A 20,555-nucleotide genomic window follows, 5' to 3' on the forward strand; every position below is an offset into this window, starting at 1 on the left:
AAGATGTTTATTTAAGATCAATTAGTTGACGTGTAGGGTGTAGAGTGTACAAAACATGTATATTGTAATTTTATTGAATTTATGTACGATATTTGGTTAAAAATAAGACATATGAAAAATTTCGAAGGGGGGGGGATCCAATCCCCTGGACCACCCTCAGATACGGCTTGGTCAGTTGTCAAATTGTATTTGTATTTAATAATATTGAAAATTTAAATATTTTTAAATTCGGCGGCCAGTGATAAATGTAATTTGTTGTTTATTCCAACTCAAACTGATTTGATATTTTTCATCCATGAAAGTGATATAAACCGTTTTTTTTCTAGTGATATAAACCGTTTTTATTTACTGTCTGGTGATTAATGATAGTATAGCCGTGATTAAATTAATAACTAGTTTACATAACGATAACTATTAACTTGAATCGCGTTACAAACTTACAACTTTCAATAATTGTCAATTCGTATTACGATGACATCACTCACATAATAAATTCAAAACTGAATTCAGTTTTCCTTTTTTATTTACTTATTCATTACACACGATTATGAGACGTATATTTAATTATAATTATTAATTACTGTGTTTAATTCACTATCTAGTGATTTATTTAAAATTATAATTATTTAAGTCGTTCTTGATGCGTTTGAGAATATTTATAGATAATCTTTATAGTTTATTTTTGATTCGTAGAAATAAGGACATTATTCTTTGAGTAATTTTTATTGGTTCGTCTGTATGTTTATTTAATGAAAGTTTGAGTAGAAAGTCACTACTGTGTTGTTAAAATTATTTTATTTCAAGATGCTAAAAGAATTAAGTACTGTCAGAGAATGCATAGTAAACACAAATGTGACATTAAAGTCTATAATACAGGTAAATTGTTAACGATACTGTATTGTTTTCAAATAAATACTTAAACTTATTAAATATGATTTAAAATGTAGGAAATATATTCGTGCGATGGACCTATTGAGTCTCTAACACAATTAAATGCTGATGGTAGAAATCAAATTAATGTATTTAGAAACCTAATAGAAAACTTAGAGCTATATGCTCGAGAAGCAGAAAGTCAACAAGAACGATCAGAAGTTGTAGAAGAAGCCCGTAACCAGAGAGAATATTTAACTAGGTAATTTAAAGTGAAGCTAAATAAAGTATTTGTAATATAAGCACTACCTATCTAAATAAAATCAGTATTTCTACTTTACGAGACACCTTTTTTTGCCATTTTTCTTTTTGTAATTGATGTAGTTAAGTACACCGAAAACAATGGTTAAGTCAAAATTTGGCGCCTGGGCAAAGTTTTGAAGACATTTCAAAGTTGGTACATAAATAGTGGAAATACGGCGGTTACCCTGTGACCAACTTGAGATGGTGTAGCTAGCAAGTCGAGGGATATTTTTGATTTTTTTGTCCGAGCGACTGGCAATGCAGGCATCACGAAGCCCTAGAAAATGGTATCCCGTAAAGTAGAAAAGTTCCATAAAATCATACAATTTTGAGTTATTTATATGTGTATAATTCTGTATCTTCTACATTTCTATTTTGATACATTATTGTGCGAAAATATATGAATCCAATTAATTATATGTATTTCATATATTTTTCATAATTTATATTTGATGATTTAGAAGTGTTAAGGATATTAAACAGAGATTTTAGTTAGTGTGATTACATAATAATGTTTATTATTATAATTTTTATACGGTTTCTGTTATTCAATAAAATATACTGATTTAATTGTACTTAATTTTTAAAAATATAACTTTATAATTAATATTTACTATCCTTTCTTGCTATTGTATAGTAACATTGCTTCATTCAGAAAGGCAAATGTAGAATGTATGGCGAGGATTCACAAAAAATCTAGTGAACAGTTGTTAGGTACAAGTAAAGAAGAACAAGTGCGACATAAGTAAGCAGAGAATAATTAAAAGAATTACTTTTGATTAGTATTTAAGTATGTTACTTATTTTTAATGATTTAATATCTATAAAAGTATTTTAATACTTACTGTTGTTATAGTTAAGAATTCACTTTTATAATTTTATAATAATTAGTTATCACTTATTGACAACATTTTGTATAGTTAAATAGTTTTTACTGTTTTAACAAATTAATTATATTGGTAAATTATTTTTTTTTAACAATATTTTGTTTAAGATTGAAAATGGATAAAGAAAATTTATTAAAACAGTCATCAACCGTTACCAATCAACTATTATCAGTCAGTAGACAATTAGCAAGCACATCTCAACAAAGCTTGGATACTCTTGAAACTCTTTGTTAGATCATAATACTAAATAATTTTGTGTTTGTCAACTAGAATTAATTATGTTTTTTTTATTAATTTTCAGTAAAGTCATCTTCAACTGTATCTAATATAAGTAATGAGATTAAAAATGCTAAAGGAGCATTAACTCAGTCTGAAAAACTTTTAAACAAGTATGGACAACGTGAAACAACTGACAAAATTATAATTATGTTTGCTTTTGCATTTTTTTTATGTGTTATTGCTTATATCATTCAAAAACGACTTTTTTGACGCTAAAGTGTTATACAATTTGGTTGACTTTACAATATGTATATGGATATGGTATATTTTTTATGATCTACCAGAATGTTATGTATTTAATTTTCCATGATTGAATACAAAAAATGTTGCTCTATTGCAACAAAGATTGAAATTTTATGATATGTTAATAAACAATATTTATGTTTTATAATCATACAGTTAAATGGTGTTTTTAATCACATGCCGTTATTATCAGCAGGTAAATTAAATATTCAAAAAGATTTTTTTTAATCCATTAGTTTAAATTATTTTAAATTTTTGTACAGTAAAGTTGAGTAAACTTGTATTAGCCTTGTGTTAACAAGCCAGAAAATGTTTTTGAGTACAAATGAAAAATTCTTTCAATGGACTGTGTCTTATAGGCATAGATATTAAATACAAAGACGCAGCATTGGTCCAAAATTGTGAAACCAATATCAAGTCCTATGTACAGTGTAGTTAGACAAGGCCGCATCTATATGTTGATATCTATGCATATTGGCCATTTTTAAAATATATTTGTAGTAAACAAAGTATAGTCTGCTATAGTAGTCTAAAAAGACAAGTATACAGGTAACAAAAATACATATACATCTTATGAAATTCATTTAAAAAAATATATATATTTTTGGCCCTAGGTAGATTTGTACATACAGGTTTACGAATTCCTTTATTACAAATTATGAGAGGTTTTTAATAATAAATGAATGAAATAAAACCAACATTTGAAATAGTTTGTCTACTTATCTAAAATTGTGTTGATTTGTACCATGTAATTTTCCAAACAAAATTAGATATTGTGAAATAACATATTTTAAAAAATGAAGAAGTAATTATCTTTCTTAGAAAATAATTATTAAGACAGTAAGGATTATTAGTACTTAAATACAAAAAAAATTATTAATAAAGTCTGAATCAACGATTCATTTCTCTTCATTACTTCAAGGGGTTTGATAGGCTGTATATAAGTGAAACGGCTTCATTAAATTGTGGTTTATCTAAAAAAAATATAAAAAACATTCAGATAAATTCACCAATTGTTGATTTTTAAGAGATTGCTTTTAACTATCCATAACTAACTACTTGCACAAATTAAATTAGTGACAAATAAAAATAATAATTAATTTTTCATACATTTTAGTTCTAGATTATAATGATAAATTGGTGGAACTTCCAAGAAAAATATTTCTAGCTAAGCAAATTTGTTAGTTAGTCTTGCATCAGAATGTAAGTCCTTCAATGTTGAGGGACACCAAATTCAATTCTGGCCCTAATAAGGGCTGTTTTGGGTTAGTAGTAGTAGGGCTGTAGTTGGTAGGATTGGCTAGAGAAGAGTTCATATTTAGTGCTTTGGGAAAGGTGTCGTTATACACATTATACTGAACCCCATTTCGTTAAGGCCATTCTTAGGAGGTTTGATAACAACTACATTTATGTTAATGATGGAATTATCCATATTTATGGATTGTGTACTTACCAAAATCATCAGTTATTGATGATGGTAAGTTGTAGCAACTTTCTCCGGCCACAGTTCCTTTATCTTTGGCCAAACCATGCACTTCTACCCATCCGTCTAGAGCACTGTCAATTGGTTCATGAAAATTAACGGTCACCACTTGGTCGTCTGTTGTTTGCATTGTTAAGGATTTACCATCAGGACTCACCTAAGAAAACAAACATTTGCATTCAAGTGTCATGTACTCATGTTATAATGCTATGTACTATACCTTCAACACGTTCCCGATTAATGTTACGGCCTTGTCGGTGAATTTCTGCAGGAAGGAACCGTTAACAAACGCCCGTGTAGGTATAGCCACGGATTCCATGTTAATTTATTTTTGCACAGTAGTTAAAAAAATTACAATTTAAAATTTCTTTTAGTGACCGACTTGTGTTTAAAGCGGCTGCTAGTTGCTTTGGTCACTGTATTGAAATTTGCACTTAACAGTTCTATTTGCTTTATGTTTATGATGTTTTCCCGGGTTTTCACCTTCTTATCGTGGCTTTGCGGTGCGACTATCTATTTATTTGGTATTGTGGTGTAAATCACGGTTTAATATACCATTTGTATATCTACAACCGGGGTATAAAACTTGAAAACACAATTGTGTGTACTAATCACGGCTATAGATAGTATCTACACAGAATAATTATTCTGTGGTATCTTTAATCGTGTGTGGTATCTATAGATACTATCTTTAATCGTGGTACTAATCATAGAATATTATGTCTATGGTACAAATTGGTGTAGTAATTTTTCATGGTATAAACCATTTATACTATATGCTATCTTTATAACCAGAAATGATAATATGATAATATGATTATAGATAACGTAAAATGGTGATTATTTATTATTTAAATATATATTAAACGTAATGTCAAAAGTTAAACAGTCAATGTAGTCAAAAAAGCTTTTTAAATTTTTAATATCAGAATATGTATGAAGATAATGACACTTAATACTTATAGTAAGGCACTGTATGAGTTTAGAATCTCAGTTAATATCAAATAAGTTAAGAGTATTGTACTTTAGTAATATCTTGGTGCATAAAGTATTGTTTAATTTCAGTACTTCCAGATTCTAATACTCAAATTGTATGGAAAACAAATTGAGTTTTTCATGAAAGTAAGTATTTGTTTTTGATTTTATTAGTGCAACTAGTATAATCATAGATATGCATGAACAATTTAAATTTATGGGGCATATTTATCAATATATTTTATTTAACACGTTCTAAATTTTTACACTGATAAATTAATAATGTTTAATGAATTAATTTTATATTTTATTAAAATGTATGGAAAAGTTCAATGGACAATGTATATTAATATAGTGTATTAAATATTTCCTGTGTTAGGTATATTCAAGAAATTTGTTTTGCTAATGTATAGTACAGTTCTTGAATTTAAGATACAGTATCGGAATGTTATAAAAAAATATTTTCAAAGTATTTTTGTTTTGTCAAAAACAATTAATTTAGGTATTTCAAATACCTATTTTAGATACATTTCCTATAGATAATAAAAATATAATGTTCGTATTTTTCTTTAGATTTAATTTAATACCTACTATAACTATATATCTTTGAAGCTATTAAGTTGAGTCATGGGTGTGGTAGGTGAATCACGGACATTTTCTCCCAACTGTTTTTGGTAAAGGATATTTCCCCCCCCCTGGAATATTTTTGATGCGGATATTTCACCCCATTTTTTTTTAAAGTTGACTATTTAATAATATAATATAATTATTTAATATGAATATATTTATGCCTATTGTCTAATATTTTCAAATATTTTCATAAATACAATAAATTATAGATGTATATTTTTTAACAACAGAACTACTTGAATCGAATTCACAAGAAATTATTAAATTGTTAAATATTCAAAATGGTACAGTTTCAACAAAAAATAAAATATTAAATATGAACAAAGGCTAAAAAATATAAGTTAAAAAATAACAAAAGAATCAGAATTCAAATGATTCTTATAAAATCTATCATTTTTATATCTGAATTTTTAACCATTTTTATTCATTATTAATTATATTTTACTATATACTTACTAATTATTTTTTTTTAGATTTTTATTGTTTCAAGTAAGTAGTTTATTTGATTAAACATATATATTTATAATCCATTATATTTATGAAAATAAAAACCATTTTTTATATTTTATATTTTATTTAAAAAAAAACTTTAAATTAAATAATAAGTAATATTATATTATTAGTCATTAATTAACTTAAAAAAAAAAGGAGGGAAAATGTCTGCATGAAAAATATATTAGGGGGGAAATGTCCTACTAGCCCGAAAATAGTTGGGGGGAAATTTCTATTTACGGTGGTAGGTATATGATAAATTATAGATTTGTTTGTTTATTATATTTAATTATATTTTTTGCAGATTTTAAGCCAGCTGTCTTATGGATTTCTCTAGTGTTGAATATTATATTATTTTGTGTGTCTTAATTGTTCCAGTCTATTATTTTTTTCAACTTTGGGCATGGCTAGGATGGGAATTGTTTAAGAATAATTAATCATCAAAAACAAAACGTAAGAGAAAAAACCTATTTAATTTTGTACCAAAAAAAATCAGTTCTCAACATTTTTGAGTAATTACATATGTTAAAATTTTACATTAAAATAGTGAATATTTCTTTTATCAATATACCTATTAAATAATTATTTTCACTAGATGTGTATTATTCATAACAATTTTCATATAGATTGCTATCCAAAAATGAAAATACCATACTTAGATACAGTAGAAATTGGTTAAGAAGACGCCACACCCGCATCTATCTTACAAAGACATAACATAGCAAATTGTATATTCTGAATAATTTAAAATTAAAATTTAAAAAAAACTTATGAGGTTCACAAGATAATACTCTTATTTCTAAAATTGATCAATGTTCTTACATAAACATACCTGAGTATATAGATTATTCAGAACGTACAGTTTGCCATAATATGCGTTTGTAAGACAGAGACACCGCATGTGGATGTTTATTCTCCTTGTAACTGGTTGGTTGTTATATTCGTTTGGAATGAGAGCTTGTATAATTGGAAAGTAAGAAATACAAAAAAATATATGCTATATATGCAACATGAATATTTTTTAGTGCACAATCTAATTAGCTTATCCTGGGGTCCAGCTTTTTGCTTGTTATTAACAGTATCTTGTTTAACTGATGCTCATAGTAGTGATTTCTGCTGTATATTGATGAGCCATTGAGATAACTTTTAGAACACTAGATTTGTATAATATTAAAGGCTTTATGGAGGCACCAATTATTTTGTTTGATATGTGTAAATTATTATGGGTTACATCAGTGGTTCCCAACCTTTTTACCACCACGGACCACCTCGACAATATTTTTTAGGTCACGGACCACATCAATTTTACAAAAACTAGAAAGACCTTTTTTTTTTTTTTTTATATTATTATTATGTAATATAAATTTATAAATAAACGCCGTCGGAATCGCCAATGAGTTACTACCTTCTTCGTTGGAAGTCGAAAAAAAACATTTACAAATTTTGCATCACACCCCAAAGGAAAAATGAAATATTTTTAAATTTTGTAGGTATGGCTCGCGGACCACCTCACGACGTCTCGCGGACCACCGGTGGTCCACGGACCATAGGTTGGGAACCAGTGGGTTACATGAATATAGCCAAGGTTTAATAGTTAAAATGTATATAAATATATTTTTTTTGTACATCTAGAAAATAATAATCAAACACGATGTCTACTATATGCAGTTCAAGAGTTCTAAATATTTTAAATGAAGAAAAGTAATATACATTTATTTTATATTTAATTAACATGTTTAACATAATTATAATTACAGAGATAATTCAAATTTATTTGAAAAAGGAAATTCTGTGTATAACCGATCAGATGTTGCAGACATAGAAAAGTAATGTCTAGTTGAAATGTATAAATTATTTTAGTTAACCAAATGCAATTTTGTTTTCAGAAATATCCCAAACATATTTATTACCCCAGAATGTAATCAATTGGATTGTGTTTTATACCCATCGAGTATAACAAAAAGAGAAAAGTATATCCTTTAATTAAGTTTGTTTAGATTTGTTATTTATTTATATATTTTTTAGAGCCATTCCCAATATATTTGATTTCAATGCATTTCAAGCGAGGTCTACAAATACTTTCAATTATACAGATAAATTCTTGTAATTCACTTTATATTGTACTAACTTTACATTATATATTCATTTTAATATACATGTATATTTATTTGCTTACAGTGATTATCCTAATTTATTTACCTTGGACAAGATATATTCAGAACCATGTGGTTACAAAAGTAATATCTGGGAAAAACATGGGTAAATTTTTTTTGTATAATTTTGAAAAATTAATTTTATTTACATTATCAACGGTAGCATTATTTTCTTAAAATGAATAGCATTAGTTTATTTATTTTGCTATTTGTTATATTTTTACATATTTTACAACTTAAGTGCACGTTTGTTTTTTACTTAATATTATTATTCATAATAGTTATACACAATCTATAAACATAAAATGTATAATAATTGTATGTGATAAAAATACCTAATGTCAACTGTTATTACATGAGAAAAAAGTCACCCATTAGCCATTAGAAACTCTTTCAACAGTGGAGTAAATATATTTCGTGAAGTGGATGTCCACTTCATGAAATGTATCCATTTAGTGAAAATGACGTTTTACTACACTATATGAACAATTTGTTGACCTTTTCATGAAGTGGATGAAATTCATTTATCCACATTCTGTAATATTACTATTGTATACGAGTATTTTGATATTGGGTTATTGTACGATTTGCACTACGTAATTGTGTATAATATGATAATAATTAAATAATATAGTATTTTTACAACTGCAAGTTTGGCATACAGTTAAAAAAATTTCAATAGCTGGTCTTGGAATATAGTACTCTTTTTGTATTGCCATACGAAGTTTGACATTTCCACCATGACCGGTATTTATATGAAAGCTTTTTATTCTGCCGTATAAATCTTCATAGCTTACAATGTACCTATAAATAAAATTTAAATTAATTAACTTAATAAGCTTATGAAATAATATTCTCATTGTATTACCTAATATTTTCTTCGTTTTCTGTGGGTTTGTATATCAAAAACTTTTGGCCTGCAACTTTAAACACTGTATACATGGTAAGCAAATAATACTCTCGACGTGTTTTCGTACTTCTAAAATTAAAAATAAATTTATAACTTTTTTATTAATCAAATTAAGTATTTTTTAACGTTAAAATAATTAAATAGTCGTATAATTATAATAAAATAATAATAATAAAGTTAATACTTAAAAAAAATTTAAATAATTTAATTTATAACTTTTTATCAATTAATCAAGTTGATGCATTCGAGAAGTCAACATTTAAAATTCCCAATAGTTTTCAAAGCGCAGGGAAAAACAAAATAAATATGAAGAAAAAACGGTAATTTTTACGCAAGATTGGTTACTGATAAAATCGATTTTGGTTATTGGTGTGAAAATGAACTTCATCCACTTCATGAAAAGGTCAACAAATTGTCCATATAGTGTAGCAAAACGTCATTTTCACGAAGTGGACATCAACTTTATGAAATGAGCGATTTCACTAAGTGGATGCGACAATATATATATATCTATATATTTATCTAAAAGATCACGGAATGTCAAGAGTAGGAACACTAAGCAACTCGCTGTCTCTTCAACATCAATGTGCTTGTGACATAGTAAAGAGCATTATTGTTCTTAAGATTGTGAGTTTTAGGTGGAGAAGTTTGATTTTTTTGAGGACCGCATACTTGGACACCTAGACCAATTATAGTTAATGAAATAGTTTGTAAACCTGTAGTATTTTGTTGATACTGAGTTTTGAAGACTTGAGCAATAGATTGTGAAGTAAGCATTTTTTATTGTTGTGCGATAGTCTTTCATATCTATGGGAACTCAAAATATGAAGATTATAAAAGATTATCCTTAGATTTGTTTGTTTTCAAGTTACATTCTAGTAGAAAAATTGTAAAAATATAAGAAAAGGTTATGTCAACTCATTTATATTATTAAACTTATTAATTTGAACATTAGTGCACTAGTTTTATGTATGATTTACATTTTTATTTGTTTTATATTTTATGGTTTTGTTTTTATATTTTATGATTTTGTTTTATAGTAATTATACAAGTGTATTTAGTCTATCAGATTTTCAGCACACTGATTGTGCACAACATTTAGAGATTAATAATAGGTAATAACTCATATTTCTGCTATGTATTGCCCATTATTATATCCAAGTTGTTTATGGTATGTTTAGGGATCACCCAAATAAAGAACAAATATATAAAGATGATAAATTTTCACTTGAATCCAAGGTAATAAAAAAATATTTTTAATGCCTCCGTTAAATACACTTAGTTAATAAAATATCAAAAGAAAAAAATGTATTTTATAATAATATACACACTTAATATTTCTTTATATTTTTAGGAGATATTTACTAGCAGCAATAAATCAGAAGTAAATGAATCAAATACAACTGAAAAATGTTCTATCACAGGAGAAGAAAAGATTAGTTCTGCTTTATGTTTTTGGTATATGGCCACGGGAATAAATGTGAGAGATCATAACTTAAAAACATATTTTCCTCAAAGAGAAATTAGTGGCATATGTATCATGCAAGATATTAAACTAATGTTGATCAATATGGGCACAACTTATTTCCTTGTAGATAAAGTTAGTATTCTATTATTTTAAACCTAACTTTGTCTCATATAAGAGTAACCTGAGGTGGTGACTATGTTTGTTAAGTTTGGTCAGACCACACCCCCAGACTAAATCAGTTTTCATTGTCAGCTGAGCTGACTCAGCTTTTATTTTTGACAATTTGCCATGGCAGGAAATATATTAGACCTTGTCATAATCTTAACAAAATTCAAGCTAGGTGGTCTGGTTGTTGGTATTATGATATGGCACTCAGCACACATTAGCCATATCCATTGTCCCATTGTTGAAGGGGACCTTCATATGCAGAAACCATCTGCTTGGAGTTACTTTAAAGTTTTATTTGAGATAGAAATGGTTTATTTTTATTATTAATATATTAAGACCATTATCCCATAATTGCTTCCCTCAGTCATATTGCTGTGCAGGAAATTTAATATTAATTGAAAATTGTACCAAATCATATTATTCAATTATAATCTACTTAACTATCAATAATTTATTCTTATTAAATATGAATAATTATTACTTAGTTAGAAAGTTTAAAACTATGTCATATTTTTAGGAAACACTTATGTACAAACGGAATGGAAACATTAGTATAAGTGGCTTAACACCAGAAATGTTTGAGTCTGCTACTGATCCAATTTTGGAGTGTTCTAATTTATACAAAATTATCAGTATCACAATAACCAAATGGAAGGAAATGTGTGACAATAGTATAGTTCAAGTATAAACATAAATAAAATGTTAAAATTATTAGCAGCTTGTAAATGATAATGTAAATTTGTTTTATTCCCAGGCATTCATATTTTCTGTATCTAATATATTGGATGATTATGAACGTTCAATTTATGCTGTATCAAACGAATCTTTGTTGTCACTCGTTGGTCGTTTATCTTTTATAACTCCTCGCTTACAGTTGTTAGCGAGTATATGTTGTATAAAAACACATGGTTGCATGGTCATTCCAGATCGTATACCTTGTGGTATAACATTGTTGAACAAAATTCATGATTATTTGTTTGAATATCGATTTCCGAGCGATTTATTTCTGAAGATGTTGTTGTACATTTTTGAATCATGCTGCTTAGCTTATTTCAGGTACTTTGCTGCTATAATTTTTTTTATTTGTCAATTTTTTTTTAATAAAAGGATTGTTTATTAGATTATTATCAAATTGGGCATTAAAAGGGGTGTTAAATAATGAAGAAACTGGCATGTTTATTAAAGTAAAACCAGAAATTGACGATGAAGATTTTGATAGTCGTATACATTGGAATCGTTTTATAATAGATGAGAGTGTAGAAGTTCCATTATTTTTAAATAAATACAAACACGATATCTTACATTGTGGAAAAACTATTAATTTCTTCAAAAAATTCAACGATTTAGTAAATGAAAAAGATTTAAAATTGTTTTTATCTGTAGTATTTATAATTAATAATTATATTTCATTTTTTTTTAGAATGTGTTTTTACCAAATTTAACTTGTTGTTTTGATGCTGTTGATTCTCAGAAGACTTATGAACAATTTTCAACTTATTTCAAGTATGACCCTAGTTCAAAAAATGTAAATTGTGTAAAAAGAATGTCAAATTGTTATCTTTATGAATCAATTGTTGGGTCTAATTACTCAAAAGACAATACTGGTAATTATTAAATTTTAAAAATTTAAAAATCCCAATACTTTCAAAATATTTGGTAGAAAGCACAGAAAGATTTTTTTTATGTAAACCCAGTTTTGGTGAATTGCATTTTTTTTATGGTTATTAAAAAATAAATAACCATAGAGACTTGAAATATTTACCAAACATTTATATTAGTATTTTCTATAAATTATAATTTTTTCCTTCTATGCTATAAATAGATATTCGAAATTGTCTATTTTTTTCAATTCATGTACTTTTAAATATTCGTTTGTTAGTCAATAACCAGAACAATTTAATACAACATTTTAAGTTGTATAAAAAATATAAAAAATATTGTTACAATTTTTTGGTAAATTTTCAATTTTGATGTATTTGAATATTTACAAAAAAAAAGCGTTTTATTTATTTTATTTGAATTCATAAAATGTTTGAACTAATTTTAATTTTTAATCTATTTGTATCATGATCTTATTCACACTTTTTTAAGGTGTTATTTACTTATAAATTAATTACAATATTAGGTATAAAATAAAATAATATTATAAATTATTAATATTACATACTGTGCTACTAATAAAAAATTACTTGTAGTAATATAAAAAATATATAAAATTTTCTTAGAAATGGATGGCTAATACACTGTTAATGCTCAAATCATTTTTTTTTTCAATTCAATTTTAACATTTCATTAAATTAACCTAATTAATGAAGAGGTACAGTTGTAACTTATTAGTTATATACAGTAAAGCAACTATCTCAGAATTTAGTTATTAAGACTTGCTTAATCGATACATAAGATATAATACATAATAGTTAATTTAAGTAATATATTTTTTAATTACAGATAGTAATACAACTGAAAATATAACCAATGTTACAGACATTAAAATTTATTCTAACAATGAAAGTTATGAATTGTTTCAAATACCTGATTGGACTTTAGTTAATAATATATATGACTTTAATAAACCTTATGGATTTTTTGTGAATCATAATGATTCATTAACATATAATGGAAATATTTTTGATGTTATTAACATGATGGAATATGTACCACATTCAATACTAATACCTGCTCGCATACAAAAGAGTGTTTGTGATAAGCAAATATTGGACATGTACTTTTCCCAAGAAAATTTAATGGAACATCTATATTACTTATCCCAGTGCTTCTTTTTAATGAATTGGTCGTTTTCATCTAAACTGTGCCAAACTCTATTTGACGGTATTGTGACCAACAGACAACAACCTACTAACATCTTCAATCCAGTCAAGTTAAAATCTATTGTAGATGATGCTATTCAAGATAGTTTTAAAAGACAAGAACTACATAATTTGACATTAGAGATGACTTTTATCCCAAGCTTAAATGGATTTATTGATATTTCAGTAAGTAAAATAAACAATAATCATATTTTTCTTAAGAATAATTTTTAATTTTTATTAAGGATGTAGAATGTATAGAATTAAATTATTCACCTAAATGGCCAATGAACATGATTTTGTCAAACAAAATATTATTGAAGTATAGACGAATATTCTTGTTTGCCAATAAACTAGAATTTGTTTCTTGGAGTTTATTAAAAGCAAGGGAAATATTGAATGTATATAAAAATGATAAAGGATTACAATTTAGAAAGGTAATTTTAGACATTATAATATACATTATTCATCTTATGTGATGACATTTTCATATACAAAATATCAGTGTGTGCATTCCAGTGAATAATAGGCATTGTTTAATGTGGAAATAGTATCAGTGGTTTTAAATACCATAAATTATAATATGTGGCTCATTGCCCTTGGCTAATTATTCAGTCACATAACTTAGCAATATTGATACATTATTTTATGTAATTTTGCAAATTATGTTTATAGATTAATCTTTTTAAACATTGGATGAATCAATTTGTATCATCTATTCAGCAGTATTATAAGCAAGTGGTAATTAGCACATGCTGGTCAGAATTAAACGAAAACTTTGAAAATGTAAAAAATTATGATGATTTATTTACGTATCACAAACAATACATGCATAAAATGATAAAGCGGTTAGTATGATATCAATTATAATATTTAATAAACAATAACATAGTTGTAAGTTGATGGAATTATTAATTATCTTATTGCTGATATTAACTAGCATGTGTAATATGGCAACACACCATTTAACATCACTGCAAACCATTATACAATTTAAAGTTTACAAATATAGAGTAGAATGATTTATCAATTTTATACCAACATCTCAGAAAACGCATATTATATTTAAATTTTATTGTTAGTGCATACTGTTATGAACGTTCACAGTAGCTGGTTTCTCAGTATTAATTTATGTAATTGTTAAAATACTTCAGACTTATTTTATGGAAAATCCATGTCAAATACCAAAAAAATTCCCTAATTAAATTTTAAACAAATATGTCAATAATTGATTATTATATATTTTATCATTTACAACCATAACTACCATTACTATATTTTCTGAATTTATTTGTTTAAAGGTGTTTCATGATTGTTGGTCTCAAAGATAAACTTATTATGTTGAACAAAATATACATAGAAATATTAGCTTATTATCAAGCATTAGCGAGTGGTCAATTTTACATGAAAAATAATGAATGGTTACATTCAGAGTTCATCAGTATGGAACAGTCTTTTTCTCGGTTTATAAAGCTAAGAGAAATGTTTTACATGAGTGTATTGAAAACGGTGCAAACCCAGGGAAATCATTACATAGAACAATTAGAGAGTTTAATTACTATACTTGGACCGTTAAATAATAATTTTACATGAGCAGTTATGTTAATAAACAACACTTAAGTATATTTTTAAATTGTTATTAAGTTACCCATATTAAATGTTATTTTTTTTAATATAGTTAATGTACTCAAAGTTTTCTAGAAAACAAGCTTCAGTAACTTCAGTTGAAATGTTATGTGCTACACACACAAAAATGTTATACTAAAGACTCACTACTATTGTGTTAACATTGTTAACTATCATATTGATTAATATGTAATTTATTGTTATTTTAATACTAGTTTTTTTTTTATACTGTGTCATAAAATTATATATATTAACTTCCATGATTAAATATTGGTGTTTCGATTACATTATATTAATTTATTTACTGTCATACAGTCATATTATGTTCTTGGTTGAATTTAATTTGATTACGGAAATAGACATAATAATTTGACATAAATTGAACAATGCATTTTTATTATAGATTCGTAAACTGTGCTTGTGAACCAGAAAAACTTGGCTTACCCATAAAGTGTAATATTTGTTAAATATTTATTTTGAAACAAAAATTGTTATGGACATCAAAATGTTATGTAAATTTAATCACATGTCTTGTAAGCTTTGTTCTCAAACATTTATGGTGACATACCGACATGATATTATATTTATATTAAGAATAATAATATTGAATGTTGTATTTGTATTATTTTCCCCATATATTATGACTATTATACAAGGTGTAACAGGACTATTTAATAAATATAGCAACGTTTGTAATAACATTTTGTTAAATAGTCTTATTGCACCTTATATATACATAATATTATTCTGTCTGTTTGGCAGGTATATTTGTAACAGTAAAACGTGCGACGTGTAGCTCTTTTACATACCGCCAGAGATAAGGAATAGTCGAAAGGAAATGTCATAAATCTTAAAAAAGCTTGAAAGAGCAAATACTTTTGATAAAGAGGTCTGGCGCCTGCCACTATAGCCAGCATGTTATGTGTCGTCCTTTAAATTTTTGATCAGTATATGCGGCATGCACACTAGCCAACAGTAACAACCTCCCAATGCCAAATTCTTTGAACGACAACAGGATTTCTATAATTAGTTTGTTTTATAATTTTGATTCACGTCTTTTAGCCTTTAGGCTTTAGGTAGGTAATTACTAATTACTTTGTGTTACCTAATCCTGCTACAGACAGCTGTAAGTCAAGTAAGACTACAAGTGTAAGATATTTAATATATTATATTACATAGGTATTATACTATTATACATATTATATTACATTATATTATGTATTTTACATAAAGTTGTATTGTACCTACGGGGTACATTTGATCAAATTCTCGAATACATGACATTGAGAGGCGAGAGCCTTTCGAACGTTTGGGCTCTGAATAATATCAGATGCAATAAATTATTATCTAAATCCAACACTATTATAGGTTCTTGATTTATCCACTTAACCAGAACACAACTTTAATAGGTAGCTACTAACTTATAAGAGAGTACCTAGATATTTGAATTGTCTCATATTTGTACATTATTTTACGTAGGTACAGTATTTTGTCGGTGGCGTATTTACAAATTACGAGGGGAGATCAAGGGGATCAAACCCCTTCCCATAGACTGTATATAACAAATAATAACAATATAAAATATCCAGACTGACAAACCATCTCCGCTCAGAATCGTTTTTCTTATACAATGATATTATATCATTCAATTCAAGTTTAATACAATCCATTATAAATTGACCCACTTGTAACCTACTGTACAGCAGAGCGTCATCCACTTACCTGCTTTTTTTAAATTTGTTTTGTACATACTATTATTATTTAATAATTAAAAACTCAAAAATTTTAAATCGTTTTATAAATATGGTATATTTATTTAATAAAGAGTAATTGGGTGGTGTGGGGGGACTTCATGTTTTCTGAAAATTATCTGGACCCTCCCCTTGACAAATTCCTAAATACACCACTGACACACACACACACATATATCACTTAGGGGGGCCGGGGAGTTCACAGAGTAGTCAATAGTGCCTACCTTGACTACCCCGTGCGCATGCTTATGGTCACTGAAGTTATTAACAATACTGGTAATAGGTATGTTGTGCGGCAAGGGCGGAAAGTGAGGTATTTCAGTCGTAGGCACGAGCTGAAGCCGACGGCCGAATTTCACGAAATTTTTTCCCCTCCCGAGCCGCGCAGACCTTTTTCGTCACGCCTCTGCGTTTATCGATCACGTCAAAGGCCCTATGCACTATGCAGGGATGTATATGAAACAACCAGACTATTCTACGAAAACAGTTTCGTGGAAGAAAATTGTTTGCGAGTCATGCATGGTCGCACGGAGGTTACAATATGAATATTAAATGTAATCTAAAGTTTACGTTTTGAAAGGGCCGTGGTATAAATTTCAGTGTTGTCCCAACAACCCATTCGAGAGGGGTTAAAATTTATTTTATGGCCGACAACATTTGTCATTTTTCTCGTTTATTTTCAAAACTATTTATTTTACACAGCACGCGATCTACTTACAACACTAGCAATATATTATCTATTTATTTATTCGCATTGGGTATTTATCAATTTATCGAATAATTATAATATTATATTGTACGCGAATGGTATGCACTATACATCATGATCACACGCCACTGTTATTACAACAATGTGTACATACAAAATATCTACCGATTCATTCGCCCGCCTCAAACCGTTCGATATATTATATATTATGTAAGTATATAGATTAATTCGTCTACAACTACAGTATACGCAGAAAAACGCTGTAATACAATTTTTGATTTAATAAAAATATATTCTTAATCTAACAATATTATAAAATAATTTGTGACCATAATATTTTTTTTATTTTTAGTAATTAATCATTTTATTTAATTTAATTCTAAAAATTCTAATTTTAATTTTTAATTCTAATTCTAAATTAATTTTAATTTATGTTCTTAGCATAATTCAAATTCACTATCTGGATCTGATTCATCTGACGCCTGATTATCTAAAATATATTCATAGGTACTCAATTGCGCCTAGCGTATAAACGTAAAATCGAAAACTTTGCAAATGCATAACTTCAAAACTAATCATTTCCGAAAATTTATTTTTGCACCATCGTTTTAAACTCGTCGAATTACATGTTTCAAAAAATAAAAAATAAAAATTTCGAGGAGCTGCTAAACTAGATTTGTTCCAAAATTTGAATTAAAAATTGAGAAACATAAAACTGAAACATCAAAGCTGTACCTATGTAAGATTACAGGAAAATATGTAAGCGTAAATTCGTAAGCTTTGAAAGGCTATAACTTCCAAAATAATCATTTCCGAAAATTTAGTTTTACGCCATTGTTTTAAACTCGTGTCCGTAATAAAAATCTAAATTTGTGACAGGTAAAGTATACGCGCTACGCGCTGGAGTAGTGTGGCCCGCATGCGTATAAACGCAAAATCGCAAACTTTGGAACGCTATAACTTCCAAAATAATGATTTGCGCAAATTTATTTTTGCACCATCGTTTTTAACTCGTTGAAACACGTTTCAAAAAAAAAAAATTGAAAAAATCGCGTGATAGTTAAACTGCAATCGTTCCTAAAATAGTTAATATAAATAATTTATGCATATCAAAAAAATTCTGTTTTATGTTATTTACAATTAAAACGTTGCGCAATTTTTGCGTTTATCGTTATTTAGAATTAAAATGTTATTCAACTCGTGCGTTTATCGTTATACAGAATTAAAACGTTATCCAAGTTTTGCGTTTATCGTTATTTAAAATGTTGTTAATACCTATAAAATTTAAAAATAATAACTAATTCGGGTAGGTAATGGCCCTATTTTTCGTTTAATGATATTTTATAAATTACGTTTGCGTTATGTTTTGTTTAATGATATATAATATATTTTGTTAATAGTTATGTTTTGTTTTGCAGTATTTAATTATTTTTGATTATCATTTCCCGTTATAATTATGTTTACAAATTTCAATCGTTCTTTGTCGTTAGTATAACGTTTGCAAGCTCTGGATTCTAGCCTACTCTATCTTTATAATACGGAACGTAATACTACAACACTGGCTAAAATATTGGAGGAAAATAGACAAAATTACAGTATAAAATATGGAAACCAACCTTTTTTTTTTGTGGAGAAAAATGGACAGTGGAGGAAAACGGTATCTCGTTTTTGGAGGAAAATGGAACCGCCCATAAAAAAACGGGTGTTTTAACTAATCATTGTCATGAACCGGATTCTTCTGAATATTATTAAAGAGACAAAATATTTGAAACAATTTAAAACGATAAGCAATTGAAGATATTACTGCAAGACATTCAACATTGATACATATAGTTAAATAAACAGAAGCAGAATAGTAATTTTTAATTCTAATACTAAATTAACTATTTAATAAATATAGTAGGTATATATGTTGTACTAAATATTATTAAATTAATTTAACAAATTATAATTTTCAAAGTGTAATAAATATTATTAATATTATTATAAATTCATAATTATTATTTCATTTAATATATTTTAAGTTTATTTTTAAGGAATCGGTGATTTGACAGTTAAATAATAAATAATTATGACTATTTATTATACCAAATCTATCGATTCTAAAACTATCAATATCTAAGTATGTAAGTCATATTTAAATAGTGTAAATGAATGCTTACCTACTATAATGGCTACTAATTACTATACAATACAGTGCGGTCGGAACATAAAAAATGTCGAAAAAAAATATTTTAACTACCCGATTCGTGGACACGATCGAATTACTGGAAATTACATACCTATGGGTTGAAATAGAGTGCATTTGGATGACATCCAAAGAATGAGCAGTAGTTTTTAAACATTTTGATATATTTACAGTATTTAGCTGCAGTGATATCAAAGATCGAAATATGATAGGTAACTCCTCGAAATCTTGAAAGGATTTCAAATTTCAATTTTTAATAATTTTAAATTGCAATTAATATTTTACTATCTGTATTAATTTCCTTAAAGCACGACCGACTGCAGCTCCCTTAATTGTTATTTATATAGAATTTCACATTCATATTGTATACTATATAGTATATACATATAGGTATATTAATATATTGATTTGTCATCATAAGATACTGTAACTTTGTTTACTTGTATTTATTTTAAAACTCAATACATAGGTAATTTGGCAAATCATATAGGTAAGGACATCAAAACAAGTACGAAATATAATAAATTACTAACCTAACCTTGGGTATAGGGATTCAATATATAGTGACTAATAAATTGATATATATATAGAATTGGTTATATAATTGAGAGGAC

The 20,555-nt window shown here is 27.0% G+C and overlaps 4 protein-coding genes across 12 annotated transcripts in view; 3 read left to right on the top strand and 1 right to left on the bottom strand.

The window, feature by feature from the left end:
• Positions 1-381: 381 nt before the first annotated feature.
• On the top strand, positions 382-2,805 carry LOC100167718 (vesicle transport protein SEC20). The gene is made up of 5 exons (XM_001944151.5): positions 382-876; positions 948-1,132; positions 1,811-1,918; positions 2,167-2,288; positions 2,361-2,805. The coding sequence occupies exons 1-5, from the start codon at positions 805-807 to the stop codon at positions 2,546-2,548; spliced, it is 675 nt and encodes a 224-aa protein (XP_001944186.1). The 5' UTR covers positions 382-804; the 3' UTR covers positions 2,549-2,805.
• Positions 2,806-3,160: 355 nt separating this feature from the next.
• Positions 3,161-4,575, bottom strand: LOC100158819 (replication protein A 14 kDa subunit-like). Its single transcript, NM_001161904.2, is given in 3 exon segments — positions 3,161-3,555; positions 4,035-4,221; positions 4,285-4,575. Coding segments are annotated over 3 exon segments (348 nt in total). The 5' UTR covers positions 4,384-4,575; the 3' UTR covers positions 3,161-3,493.
• A 336-nt stretch (positions 4,576-4,911) lies between these two features.
• Positions 4,912-15,816, top strand: LOC100572704 (gamma-tubulin complex component 6). 9 transcript variants are annotated; one of them, XM_029489442.1, is made up of 20 exons: positions 4,912-5,186; positions 6,466-6,614; positions 6,788-7,134; positions 7,794-7,862; positions 7,919-7,987; positions 8,048-8,131; positions 8,187-8,264; positions 8,340-8,420; positions 10,265-10,339; positions 10,406-10,463; positions 10,579-10,824; positions 11,378-11,542; positions 11,615-11,916; positions 11,981-12,206; positions 12,281-12,464; positions 13,309-13,853; positions 13,913-14,104; positions 14,343-14,515; positions 14,969-15,263; positions 15,346-15,816. In XM_029489442.1, the coding sequence occupies exons 4-19, from the start codon at positions 7,813-7,815 to the stop codon at positions 15,258-15,260; spliced, it is 2,820 nt and encodes a 939-aa protein (XP_029345302.1). In that variant the 5' UTR covers positions 4,912-5,186; positions 6,466-6,614; positions 6,788-7,134; positions 7,794-7,812; the 3' UTR covers positions 15,261-15,263; positions 15,346-15,816. The 9 variants fall into 9 exon arrangements, with proteins under 9 accessions (XP_029345302.1, XP_029345303.1, XP_016656632.1 ...); XM_029489438.1 differs by having other exon boundaries at positions 4,919-5,028; positions 5,130-5,186; positions 14,969-15,578; XM_029489441.1 differs by having other exon boundaries at positions 4,919-5,028; positions 5,130-5,186; positions 6,540-6,614; positions 14,969-15,578.
• Positions 15,817-17,494: 1,678 nt separating this feature from the next.
• LOC100163651 (solute carrier family 15 member 2) overlaps positions 17,495-20,555 on the top strand; it is a 16,239-nt gene continuing 13,178 nt past the window's right edge. The window contains exon 1 of the mRNA XM_008180765.3: positions 17,495-17,548. Coding sequence (XP_008178987.2) covers positions 17,495-17,548 — 54 coding nt within the window. The remainder of the gene's footprint in view (positions 17,549-20,555) is intronic.

Source organism: Acyrthosiphon pisum, chromosome A2, assembly GCF_005508785.2.
Source record: "Acyrthosiphon pisum isolate AL4f chromosome A2, pea_aphid_22Mar2018_4r6ur, whole genome shotgun sequence".
NCBI lineage: Eukaryota > Metazoa > Arthropoda > Insecta > Hemiptera > Aphididae > Acyrthosiphon > Acyrthosiphon pisum.